The sequence below is a fragment of the Eupeodes corollae genome, chromosome 1, assembly GCF_945859685.1.
Source record: "Eupeodes corollae chromosome 1, idEupCoro1.1, whole genome shotgun sequence".
NCBI lineage: Eukaryota > Metazoa > Arthropoda > Insecta > Diptera > Syrphidae > Eupeodes > Eupeodes corollae.
This window is the reverse complement of record NC_079147.1, coordinates 6017806-6032329: the sequence shown is the minus strand read 5'-3', so window position 1 is coordinate 6032329 and position 14524 is coordinate 6017806. Positions and strand designations below refer to the sequence as shown.

At 36.6% G+C, this 14524-nt stretch overlaps 2 protein-coding genes across 2 annotated transcripts; both read left to right on the top strand.

Annotated features, from left to right (window-relative positions):
• The first annotated feature begins 3963 nt into the window (after positions 1-3963).
• Positions 3964-5880, top strand: LOC129942413 (uncharacterized protein K02A2.6-like). The gene has a single exon (XM_056051329.1). It carries the CDS (start codon positions 3964-3966, stop codon positions 5878-5880), a length of 1917 nt encoding a protein of 638 aa, XP_055907304.1.
• A 1137-nt stretch (positions 5881-7017) lies between these two features.
• On the top strand, positions 7018-8142 carry LOC129942406 (uncharacterized protein K02A2.6-like). Its single transcript, XM_056051320.1, has one exon. The coding sequence runs from the start codon at positions 7018-7020 to the stop codon at positions 8140-8142; it is 1125 nt and encodes a 374-aa protein (XP_055907295.1).
• The last annotated feature ends 6382 nt before the right edge of the window (positions 8143-14524 follow it).

The following is a 14524-nucleotide window of genomic DNA, read 5'->3' as shown; positions in this document are numbered from 1 at the left end:
TACGTAATAGATTACAAGAGAAAAAATTACAGGCATAGCATGAAAACCGACTTGTCTTGCTAAGAACTTTAATAACAAATATATGTATATATAAAAGAAAGTCGTGTTAGTTACACCACTTATAACTCAAGAACGGCAGAACAGATATGGCTGAAAATTGGTAGGGAGGTAGCTTAGAGCCAGGAGACGGACATAGGATACTTATTATCCCGTTCGACAGCGTTCCCGTGTGACTTGACATGAAACGTCAGTCACTATAAAACGTGGTATAACAAAAAAGAATCAGACTTGGAATAACAAAACGCAAATGACAGCTATGTAATTGACGTAAAATGACAGCTATGTAATGACGTATGGATGACAATTTGATATTTGTAAGAAATCAATATTAAAACTATTTCTCTTAAATAAATAATCAAGAAGTGGATTGAAGTGAAGTGAAGTTTAATTAAAAGTGAAGTTTAATTAATAATGCCGCCACCAAGACGATCGAATCTTTCCCGACAAAGCCGTAATGCAAGAAGAATACAAAATACTGCAAATGAAAGGACTGAAGAAGAACAAGAAATTGCACGTGAACAGCGCCGCGATAGTATGACTCGACTTCGTGCTTCTCAATCACGAGAGCAAAGTGAAGCAGCCCGTGAAACAGCTCGGTTGGCAATGCAGAATCGTCGAGCGAACAACAGAAGGCAACAAATAGATAATTTGCGACGCAGAACAAGATATTTAGGTGATTTGAATCGAGCAGCGTTTCGATACGATTGCAGCAATGATTACAGCTTGCATCATAGCGTTTGAATTGGGCAAATGGACGTTGTTTGCAAGTATTGTGGTGCATTAAAGTTGTAGAGGACCTGAACTACATAATTCAAAATAAGATCATTGGAACAATGCATTCATTCAAATCTATTGACTGCGTCACAAATGAAGATGAAGCCACCAACTATCGAATTGAATTTTTAAACACTTTGGACGTGTCTGGCTTACCACCGCACAATTTACGCCTAAAGGTTGGCTCCGTAGTAATCATGCTTCGAAACATAAACCAACGAAAACTGTGCAACGGTACGCGTTTGGTGGTTAGTAAATTGATGAACAATGTAATTTACGCTACGATAATGATAGGAAAATTCAAAGGTGAGGAAGTTCTCATTCCGAGGATCCCGATGATCCAAACCGATATGCCGTTTGAATTTAAAAGACTTCAATTTCCGATACGTCTTGCATTTGCCATGACCATCAACAAATCACAAGGCCAATCCTTAAAAGTTTGTGGTTTAAATCTAGAACATTCATGTTTTTCCCATTGTCAATTATACGTGGCATGTTCACGGGTCGGAAGACCATCTGCGTTGTTTGTTTTTGCGCCTGATAATAAAACAAAAAATGTCGTGTATCACAAGGTACTTAAGTGAAGAGCAACCTATGTACTAAAATACAGAAATAATAATGAATGATTAATGTAGTTATTTAATTTTTGTTTGTATTTTTTCCAATAAAAAAAACACAATCTGCTTATTTATTGCCATTAAGGCGGAACAAAGTTTGTCGGGTCAGCTAGTTGTTTATAAAGTCGTCAGTTAAATTTTTCTAAGAAATAAACTAAAAATTACCAACAATATTTTGCATATGAGGAAATAGTTTGATTTCCAAATAAATGTTTGCTACCGAGATTTTAAGTCGAAATAATAAGGTTCTGTGTGGGTTACCAGAGCCAGTCCACACCGATCAGCCCAAAGTACTGGTCTGTCTAAGGCATTTTGTAAGAGTTCTTTAAGGGTAACACCCTAATGCTTTCCTTAAACCTCAATAGCAACGTCATTCGCATAGGAAATCATTTTGAAACCCTCCGCATCCTGACCAGTTAGGACTACAAACAAATCTTCTAGCAGAAGAGTTGCCTGGTAGTCAGCATTAAATTAATACGTTCAGGGAAGTTAGTGCAGATGAGATTGTAGATGTATCCACTATCTATGATGGAATGAGTATTCGATGGTGCGTACTAGTGTGTGTAACGCCGTTTTCACCAATTTACCTTAAAATAACCACGTTGAGACGTAGACAGATGCGTTGTATCAAGAATTGCCCTTATCGGACACAGTCAAACTTTAAAAGACTTTAAGAAGGAATGATGATAGACTTACGGATCGTATCCTTAGGGTTGCCTTGCGAAGATTTTCCTACTTTAGATTTAAAAACAGAGATTTGAGAATTTTAAAAATTATGAGAATAGCCAGTGGTGGATGCCTGTTTAGTTATAAGAAAAGTATTAAACTCATCTATCAACTAAAGTTTCTAACAACGAATAATATGATTATACTGCAAGGATGTTTCGCCGGAGAACAACTAAATTTAATACCATTTTACTTAAATTGTAGTCATTGGAATAGAGACTTTACACTTCTTAAAAACTTGTTTTCTGAGTGTAAATACAGCAATTTCATTCTCAGAGGGGATTTCAATGTGAGAACAGGCACTAGAGGTATAGTGGACTGCAAATTGATTCCTACATCGTCGATTATATAAAGAAGATATTCAAAAGATTATACCTGTGACAGTTACTGCGCCAAATTGATCGAACTTCTTGATGATATTGGTGCATTTATTCTTAATGGAGGGTTAAGTGAAAAAAATGGTGAATATACTTTTGTAAGCAGTAGAGATTATTCAGTGATTGACTACTGTTGCCCTTCGTACGCAATCACTAATTTGGTTGAAATGTAGATTGTGTAACCTTCTCAGATCACATGCCATTAATTTGTTCCTTGAAATATTCAGTAACAGCAGAAAATACCAAACAAATAAAATTAAATTAGAATAAAATTGTATGACCAAAAAGGTGTTCCTTATAAAAATAAGCTCGAGTCACTTGTACCCTTCCTTATAATACCGACAGATTCAATTGAAGAACGATACAAAGTAATCAAAAGCTGTATTTATGAAACAAACGGAGCTTTAATGCAACAAAATGTTTTTTTTTGCGCCAAAAAACCTTGGTTTGATTTAGCTTGCTTTATGGCCAGGAAAAATGCTCTTAAAAACCTTAAATACTTCAGAAAGCTGAACCTGGAAACATGTCGTAGAAACTACCATGATGCAAACAAAAAATATTGGATTTTATGTAAGATTAAAAATCAAGCTTATTTCGCTAACATTAATAGGAGTCTTGTATATGTTCATTCAGCCCGAAAATGGGCATTGAACTGCACGAGATATATTCTGCTATATCTTCATCAAAAGATTTGGAAACTCCTGGTTTTGATTGAATATCGTATGAATATTATAAATGTTGATCTCTAATGAAGAAATACAGAAGTTATTCACTGAGATTCTTGAAACCCAGTGTACAAGAAAGGAGATGCAAATGTTGTGTCAGACTATAGAGGGCTTAAATTTCTGGATACGCTCGCTCTATAAGCTGTTTACTACAGTTCTTTTGTCAGACTGTCAGCTTGGTTAGAAAAAAACTGCGATTCTTAACTTGAAATTGTCCAGGAGCGATCTTCATTTTTCAAACAGCTTGGTATCGCTGGATTAGTTCTGCATAGCCTGGAGGAAGATCGCTTAAATTTCCTTAGCGCCTTCTTAAAAATTCTTAAAGATTATTAAGGGTTAGAATCCCAGTGAGAGGCTAGTCTTGTGGCTCTGACTCTTTTAAAGAATTTCCTGCAATTTCTTCTGAGCGCGAGTCGATCTCTATTGTGTATTTGCCTTAATGAGAGATTTGTATTTGTCTTGTAATGTGTATTCGACTTTAACCATCCATCTTTCTCTTTCTGATATATAGCTATCTTAAATCATCTCTTGGATGTATCTAGAATTTTATAAGATATATGAATAAACGCATCTTTTGTAAAAGAGTTCATTTAAATCATTCCTTTGTAATAAATAAAGAATTAATAAATAGACATAATTGCATACACAACAGTGGTGTCATAAGTGGAATTGAGATAAACAAATATGTCATTGTCAGAAGAAACCCTGCAATCGCTTACATCAGTCTTCTCGGAAGCAATCAAAAAAGCAGTTGTGGATGCCACACAGGCGGCGATATCAACTGCCACAAGAAACGGCACATCCTCACACCAACCTTCTCCAAAATTACCAACATTTTCTATTGGTGAGTATAAATCATCTGAATCTGAATCAGTCGGAGATTATTTTAGGCGATTCGAATGGGCACTCCAACTCAGCAAGATCCCAGCAACCGATTACCCGCATTACGCACGTGTTCATATGGGAACAGAGCTGAACAATGCCCTTAAAACGCTTTCAAGTCCACAGAATCCAGAAGTCCTTTCATACGAACAAATAAAAACAACCCTTGTAAATCATTTTGACACGACAAAGAACAAATATGCTAAAAGCATCAAATTCAGACATATTGTTCAGCAAGCTGATGAATCAGTTGCCAACTTTACGCTTCGTCTGAGGCAAGGCGCTGTGAATTGTGATTATGGTAATTTTTTGGACAGGATGTTCATAGAACAATTTCTGCATGGACTTTCTTGTCGTGAGATGTGCAATGCTATAATAATCAAACAGCCAGACACATTTGCTATTGCATATGAAGCCGCACAATCAATTGAAGCAAGTCGCAACACAGCAGTTGAGGTGAAATCAGAAATAACACCGGCAGGTGAAGCCACACACAAACTGGGATATGCCCCCCCACGGTTCAAGCGCGGCCAAAAAGAAGCATTACAACCATTTAAACAAGGACAAATCCCAAATCAAACTTGTAATGGGTGTGGAGGTAGACATTTTAGGAATCAATGCAAATTTCGAGAAGCAGAGTGCCATGCTTGTGGCAAAAAGGGTCATATTGCAAGAAGGTGCCGATCGAAAACCGCACAAATTGTCGAGGTCAACGAGGAACAGCCGAGTGATTCAGATGAAATAGTACAATGTCTCAAAAATATAAACCTGGTCAACTCCATAAAGCCTACTTCCACATCAGACACCCTAAAAATCGAAGTGAAAATTGATGGCTGTGACCTCGTGATGGAGCTAGATACTGGTTCACCATGTGCCATCATTAGTGCACAGATTCTTCGCACTATTAAACCCCAGTTTTCGTTAATAAAGTCAGACAGACAGTTCGCAAGTTACACCCGCCACCGACTTAATTGCATCGGACGTATTCCAGTTACTGTAACTGTTGGCAGAAAAGTTCGTAGGTTAAATCTCTATGTGGTAGAAGGCCACTTTGACACTCTCTTTGGAAGGGAATGGATCGCTCAATTCGCCAGTGAAATAAATTTTTCTAAGTTCTTTGAAACTTCAGGTCACGTCAACTCTCTCACATCAACAACTCCTAATCTGTCAGAGGAACAACGAAATCAAATGAACTCCCTTCTCAACCAATACGAAGAGGTGTTCAGTAACATAGCTGGCAAACTAAAGGGACCTCCTGCTTCACTTCATTTTAAGCCTGACGTGTCACCAGTTTTTATGAGAGCAAGGGAAATTCCTTTGGCATTGCGGGATGCTTATGCCAAAGAGATCGACTCGAAAATTTCCTCAGGATTCTATAAAAAAGTGGAATACTCGGAGTGGGCATCAACAACACATATAGTATCCAAGAAAAATGGACGTATTCGTATTACTGGGAATTACAAGCCAACACTTAATCCACGAATAATCATTGATGAACATCCAATTCCAAAAGTTGAGGATATATTTAATCAAATGAAAGATGCAAGAGTATTCTGCCACTTGGACGTCACAGATGCCTATTCACACTTACCCATTGACGAGGAGTTCAGCCATGCCATGACATTGAACACCACTACCCATGGATTAATTCGGCCAACTCGTGCTGTATACGGAGCTGCAAACATTCCGGCAATTTGGCAGCGGCGAATCGAAATGTAAGAATCTTCTTCGACGACATCCTTATTCATGCCAAAAATTTTGATGAAATGCTGGAAGTTGTCAATCTGGTCTTGGAGAGAGTAAGAGAACGTGGACTTCATTTGAATCGAGAGAAATGTGTGTTTGCGACATCATGCGTAGAATTTCTGGGACACAAAATAGATGCTAATGGGATTCAAAAATCAGACAAACACACAGAAGCAGTGAAAAAAGCACCAAAACCTTCCACCTTCGAAGAACTGCAACTATTTTTGGGTAAGGCAACTTATTATAGTTCTTTTATTCCAGATCTTTCGACGAGAGATCGACCATTAAGAAACATGCTGCGGTCTGAATCGTTTAAGTGGACACAAGAAGCACACGAAGCATATATGAACATCAAAAGTATTTTAATATCGCCACAAGTCCTTATGCCTTATGACCCGTCACTTCCGCTTCTATTAGCCACCGATGCGAGTAAAACTGGACTTGGAGCCGTCCTTTCACATGTCTTAAGTAATGGACAGGAAAGGCCAATAGCATATGCGAGCCGCACCATGAGCGCAACAGAACAGCGATACCCTCAGATCGATAAGGAGGCATTAGCTATTGTCTGGGCTGTACAAAAGTTTTTCATGTATTTATACGCTCGCCATTGGACCCTCATCACCGACCACAAGCCATTGTCTCAAATTCTGCACCCAGAAAAATCTTTACGTGTTCTCTGTATCAGCAGAATGGCAAATTATGCTGAGTTCCTGACCAACTTCAATTATGATGTCAAATTCAAAACAACCAAAGAAAACGCGAATGCTGATTACTTCTCACGAGCTTCTTTAGAAACAGATGCCAATAAAATTACCCAATCGCAACAAGTTTTTGATTCTGAAACAGAATATGACCCATTCGATAATTTCTTAGTTCATCAAATTCATCAACTGCCACTCAATGCAAAACGAATTGCTCAAGAAACTAGAAAAGATCTGCATTTGGGCAAAATGTGTTCCATACTCGAATCAGGTCAATGTCTAGTCCGATCGGGTTTCAAATCGCCTGAGTCCAGCTATAGGTTAGCTGCAAATTGCCTTGTCTTTGAACACAACTTTACGTGAAAAAGTTCTTGCAGATCTTCACTTAGCGCATTTGGGAATGGTGAAGATGAAAGGTTTGGCACGATCATTTGTTTTTTGGCCGGGAATTGACGCAGATATCGAACGTATGGCAATGAATTGTAGCAACTGTACTAAAAATGCACACTTACCCCCCCAGTTTCGAGAACACCATTGGGAGTATCCAAAAGGACCGTGGGAACGAGTCCATATAGACTACGCGGGACCCGTCGCTGGAATGATGTTACTCATAGTATCTGATGCGTATAGCAAGTGGCTTGAAGTTAAAACAACTAACTCGATGACAACTGGTGCTACTATATCTATTCTCGATGAATTATTTGCTGCATATGGTGTCCCAGTAATAGTGGTGTCTGATAATGGCACAAATTTTACGTCAGCTGAATTTAAAACGTATCTACAGACAGTTGGCGTAAAATATCATAAGCTGACAGCACCGTACCATCCATCAACGAATGGACAAGCCGAGCGGAGCGTACAAACAGTAAAAAATGCACTAAGAACCATGGAAACTACTAAGACCTCACTTCAGCTAAACCTTAACAAATTCCTTCGGCAATATAGAAAAGCACCTCATACCACCACAGGCCAATCACCATCGCAGCTATTTTTGGGTCGTTCACTCCGGACTAGTCTAGATCTCCTCAGACCTGATGATATATTTACAAAAGTAACTGAAAAACAAAACTCGCAATTCAGCCCAACCTTCCGCATTCTGCAACCAGGGCAATCGGTCTTTTTCTTATCAAACAACCCTCGTATGGACAAATGGGTTCCAGGAGTTATCAGGAACCGTTTGGGAGACCTTCATTATGAAATCACGTACCTTGGCAAACGGTTTAAACGCCATATCGACCAGATCAAAGGTCATAAAGATAATTATTCAAATAATCAAGATAAAACTTATGGATCGCAATATGCAGAGCATATAGATGTTCCAGTCAACGATCGCTCTAGTCAATACATAAGACCACCACAAACGCCTACACCACATCAACAGCCACTGAGTGAAACTAGTACTGCTGTTGTAGTACCTAAGCAGCAGTCCCTTACTCCACAAGAGACGCATTCACCTGGACATGGAATTCAATTAATTACACCCCCAGCAGCTCCACGAAGATCCACCAGACCTCGGGTCTTATTCTCACCTTAGCCACGAAGGGTGGGAAGAAATATTGTGTATTTGCCTTAATGAGAGATCTGTATTTGTCTTGTAATGTGTATTCGACTTTAACCATCCATCTTTCTCTTTCTGATATATAGCTATCTTAAATCATCTCTTGGATGTATCTAGAATTTTATAAGATATATGAATAAACGCATCTTTTGTAAAAGAGTTCATTTAAAGCATTCCTTTGTAATAAATAAAGAATTAATAAATAGACATAATTGCATAATTGCATACACAACAATCTCTAAGGCCTACCATTGTAGTTTCTTTTTTTCCCTTATGAGTATAAGTCGACAAGCAATTTGTAACGATCTATTCATAGCTAAGGCGAGGTCATTGGCTTTGTTGTAAAGTTCACTAGCGGTGAACGAAGGACTAAATAGTCCCGGTTTTATTAAACTTTGTAGCATGTTTCTGTATGTAACCCAGTCAGTTTTCCGATAATTTAGAAAAGTCAATGGATATGTGTGTGTCTTGAGTCCTCAAATAATGGATATCACAATGAATGGCTCTTGAATCAGGACAATGTCTTTCCACTTTCTGGTCAGATGAAGAAGAAGTCAGGCCGAAGCCTTTATGAAGTGTTGGAGATTAATCTGTATTAACTGCAGCATTTTGGTCACAATTAGACAAATCAACCTCCACCACGGTGTTGTTTTAATCTTCTGAGTCTGAGGATGAACCCAAGAGTTGCAATGCCTTCCAACCTTGAGTTTGCCTTTGAGTGTTACTGGAGGCCCGCACTCCAAGTTGGGTCAAGTCACTTTCCACGTTGTTATGAATAAATTGTTAAATTTTTCGATAAATCGACAGAGGGAACGGATAGGAAGCTATCAATGTAGATGACATTCCAGCCTCTTTTTTATTTACGCATAATTATCTAATAAAAAAAGGCGTGTAAGAAATCGTGCTTCGCCAAAGAAAAGTAGAGCCTTACAATAATTTGATGATAGCTTTTCTAAAAATTTAAACATTTTGACCGGCAATTTCTTTAATTATTTAAAGCTGTATCTGTAAGAATATTTTAAAGTCATCGTAACTTTTAAATACCTGTAAATAGCTTTTAAGCTCGAAATCGGTAATCTATTAATCAATCGATTTTCACATTAAACTAACGTTACTCAAAGTCTCCGATGAAAGGTCACTTAAAGCAATTTTAAAATTAATTTTTACGTATAAATTGCCATTTTTTTTATTTTGAAGAATGAAATTATTTTCTTTCTGCGTTATCGTCGCTATGAAATAAAAGTGTACTTTAAGTTTATTTAATTGAATGAATACATTTGCTTAAAATGATATAAAGTAAAAAAAATGTAAAAAAAAAGTACAGCAGAAAATACAGCTTTTCAAGAAAATATGATAAAAGTAAACCTCTGCTGATATCCAAGTAATTGCTTCTATAAGATATTAGGGCCGAAATGAGGTATATAAAATAATGTGTTATATTTTAATTTCATTTACATTATTTTAGCATCATACACATTTCTGAAGAGCCAAACATGGGTTGGGCCAATGTACCCTATGTGCAATTGTTTCCCGAATGTGTCATAAAACAATGGATGTGCAAATAAAAAAGAGGCTGGGATGCGACCCACACTGATAACTTCCCATCCCGTCTGTGGATTTGTCTTGCTTAAAAGCTTGTATATTTTCGTGTTGTGTTAAAAAAGTTGTCAGTTGGATTATTCTTAAAAATTTCTTAATTACCAAAAATATTTTGCATATAATGAAATAGTTTCATTTCAAAATCTAGTTTTGTTAAGTGTGGAAAGGCATTCCACATTTGCGTAGTACGGCTAAAGAACGAAACTCTGTACTTGACAGTACGACAGAACTTGGTTTTGAGGGTATATTGATGAGCATTTCTAGCAGCGCAAGTTTTACGTTTGAAATGGTTAAGGGGAGGAATGCAGCTGGCTATTTCACTTGAGTATAAGCCGTTTAAATAACGGAAAATAAAAGAAACATTTTCACGATTTTTAAGCGACGTAATGATCAACCAATCAATATAACTGCCCTACGTTCAATTATGTCCAAGAGGCTTAAGTAAGTTGCAGGATAACGAGGCCAAGTCTTGGAGAAAACAGCCAGATCAGAGGGGAAGAAAAACTTCTTGCATTGCCTTAGAACGCCCAAAAATCTTGGGGCATTTTTTACTACATACCGAGAATATTGATATGTTCAGTCTCCTCGATGCAAGTGCCATCTATGGATAATGGCAAATGATGTTTAGATCGGAATTTAATAAGCTTATCATTATTTTTTACGTTACAGTTCCACATCCGAAGAAGAGGGATTTGATTCTGAAAACGAATATGAAAAGCTAAGAGTACTATCGTCAGCGAAACAATGTTTTGGATTGGAAGTTGCAGACAGGATATCATTAATAAAAATGAGAAAGAGTGTTAGAGATACATCAGCATTTATTTTAAAGTTTTCAAACTTGAATCCATCGAATACTACTTGTATTGTACGATCCAAAGGGTAATTACTAATCCAATGAAGCATAAATTCATAAAAACCGAAAGCACGCATTTTTGATAAGAGAGCTTGATGCCAAACCCTATCAAATACTTTTGAAATATCAAGTGCAATAATCTTACTTTCTCCAAAGCGATGTAAAGACTCGCTTCACTGTTCGGTGAGATGAACCATGAGATCACCAGTGAAGCTATTGCTTCGAAAGCCGTACTGACGGTCATTAAGAAGCTTTCGGTCTTCGAGATATTTATCAAGCTGATAATTTACCAGCGTTTCCATGACCTTGGAAAGAAGGGACGTAAGTGTAATCGGTCGGTAATTAGAGGGTGAGGAAGATTCGCCTGACAAATTCAGTTTTCCATCCGCTCGGAACGAGACCTGAGAAGTAGGACAGATGAAAAAGCTTACGCAGTGGTTTTGCCAGCGTTGAAGAACACCTCTTCAGAACAATAGCGGGGATACCATCCGGACCAACGGATTTATGTGTGTTGAGATCTTTAAGAACTCTTTTGGTCCGTCGAATATGGGCGTTGCCTTCCTTGCTTGTTTGAACTTATTCCGGTTATCCTCAGTTGGATTGGCTTTAAAACAACGAAAACTTACCTTCTTCGGTCTGATGCTTTTAACCCTATTCACTATCTATGAAGCATAGTGACCAGTTAAAAGATATTTGTGTCGAAAATCAATTTTTACTAATTTTTATTAATTTTTTCAGGTTTTTTTTTAAAGTTGACAACAATATTTTTTAAAAGATAAAATTAGTTTAAACCTCAAAATTTTAAAATAATATTTAAGTCCAAAATCAAATTTTACCAACTTTGTTAATTTTGTTTACGTTTATGTATTTTTTTTGTAAAAAGAAACTGTGGATTCGATTTTTATAAAAAAAAATTTCCGAATGGTGAAATCAATATTTCTTATTAGTTAAAATTGGTTGGAAGCCATAATCTCAAAGTTTTGTAAAGATATTCGAGTTGGAAATCAAATTTTACCAACTTTTGTTTATTATTTTGTATGTTTTTATTTTTTTGTAAATAAAACTGTCGCTTCGGTTTTTCTGAAATTATTACCAGCTGTTAAAAAACGTTATTCTTCGTTTTCTTCGTATAACAACATTTATTTGAAGTCAATATCTCTGCTGGTTCTTGAGCTATGGACGACGAAAAAACGTCGTCGGGAACGTACATACACACACACAGATCTCTCTAAAAATCTTTTATTTCGACTCTATTGACCTTAAAACGTCGAGAAATGTCAAAATTTTCAATTCCCATCTTAATATATAAAAATCCAGTGTCATATGTATGTTCCCAGTGAACTCTTCACCAAGTCAACCCATTTCGGTGAAAGTTGGCATTTATGTGTAATTTGGTCAAACTTAAGATATAGGATAGTTTATATTTCGAGTAATGGTCTAAATTGTTTACATACATGTTGCAAATGTAAAATACTTTATATAAAATCTACTGTTCTAATTATATATGATCATTATTGTATACCGATATTCCATGCTATTTTACATGGAACATGTCAACTAAAAAATGGGAGCAACGTAAAAAAGGAGAACCAAATCCTTCTATATCAGGTATATTTAAAGCTGAGACACTGGGGCGACTTTATACAGTACATCCAAAACAACGTGAATGCTTCTTTTTGCGTTTGTTGTTGGTTAATGTTCCTGGACCAATCTCTTTCCAATTTTTACGAAAAGTTAATGGTCGAGTGTTCAGTACGTATCAAGATGCATGTCGTGAGTTGCAACTTTTAGAAGATGACAATCATTGGGATCTGACACTTGCTGATGCAGCTTTAACGTCCTCGCCAAGTTTTATTCTTCAACTATTTGCCATCATCTTGACGACATGTTTTCCAACACAGTCATCTATACTGTGGGAAAAATATAAAAACTACATGACTGAAGATATACTATACCGACTTTAACAAACGAACCAATGTCCAAATCTAGATTCCTCACCAAATATGTATAATAAAACATTGAAATTAATTGAATTCGTTTTTTGATATCGTTGATCCTTGCGAAAATACGGTCAAAAAAGAAAATTGCATTCGCAATTACATCATCAGGCATAGCTGCTACTTTGTTAGATGATGGTCGAACAGCACATTCTGCTTTTTAGTTACCACTAGATGTCCATAAAAATCCAAATGCTATGTGTAACATTAAGAAAAGGAGTGGAATGGCTACAGTGTTACAAAGGAGTTCAATCATAATTTGGGATGAGTGTATCATGGCTCATAAACATTCACCCGAAGCATTAAATAGAACTTTGCAGGATTTGAACAGTAATGACAGACTTTTTGGTGGAGCTATTATCTGGTGATTTTCGGTAAACATTACCAGTGATTCCTTGCTCTACTTTTGCTGATGAAATCAATGCATGTTTAAAATAATCATTATTATGGAGAAACGTTTTCTCAGCAACTATTATATATTGGAAACGGTGAAGTGGAATTTAATCAAGATACCCAATGCATAAGATTGCCAGACAATTTCTGTACTGTTGTTGAAACTTAAAATGATCTGATCGAGAGTGTCTTCCCAGATATAATAAATAACTATCTAAATCACAGGCTCAGTAATCGTTCTATTTTGGCAGCAAAAAATGTTGATGTAAATCTAATTAACTACCAGATACAACACTTATTACCAGGCGATATAATGTCGTATAACTCAATCGACGCTACTGTCGATGAAGACGAGGCAATGAATTTTCCAATTGAATTTTTGAATTCTTTAGACATATCAGGAATACCACCACACAATCTTTGGTTAAAAATTAGATCACCGATTATTCTTCTGCGTAATTTGAATCCCCCTAAACTATGCAACGGAACACGTTTGGTAATCAAAAAAATCACTGGAAATGTTCTCGAAGCAACTATTTTGGCAGGAAAGGAGAAATAGTTCTGTTACCACGCATTCCAATGATACCGTCAGATTCTCCAATACCTTTCAAAAGAATGCAATTTCCTATACGTTTAGCTTTCGCGATGACTATTAACATATCACAAGGACAAACAATGTCTATTTGCGGCTTAGACTTAGAGAATTCATGTTTCTCTCATGGACAATTATACGTGGCCTGCTCACGTGTAGGGAGAACATCGGGTTTATTTCTGTTGACAAAAGACAGGCTGACCAAAAATATTGTTCTTCGATTGACACTTCAGTAAACTTTAGCTGTGATTCTATTTAATTTATGTTAATCATAGTATTTATTAATAAAATAAAATTAAAGATGTTATGTAAATTAGTGTTCAATTTTGTCTATTAAGTCCTTCCTTAATTACTCAGCCACAGCAACGCGTGGTCGGGTCTGCTAGTATGACTATAAATTCCTATGGGAAGTTAAAAATTAGAATATCGAAGTAGATTTGAAGATTCTTAAGCGTTACGTGACACAAGCATCATTAAGTAAAGTACCGGTGGGAAACGGTTACAAATACAAATTTGAGTTTCTTTACTTTAAGGAAACTTAAATATTTTAGCACACTTAACTACTCGTACATTGCCTCTAAGAGATGTTTTAATTAAACTTAATAATGAATGATTTAAGGCTGATAATATTGCCTGCTCTGTTTCATTTTTACGAAACATTCTGCCTACAACCGCAACACTGTCCATTTATCTACTACCAAATACTAATTTACCAAAACCACTCTTAACAGCAACACTGGAATCCAAAATATTGAACTCCAATCAAGAGTGTGCAGTGCACAGAGATTCACTTTCTCTTTCAGCACGTGCTGAGTGGACTCACTCAATCATTGAGTGCAATCTACTTCGATGTTTACAAACAAAGCTAGTTCTATCTCCCTTTTCATTCTCTGTCTGTCCATCTCTGCATGAAGGTACGTGAGT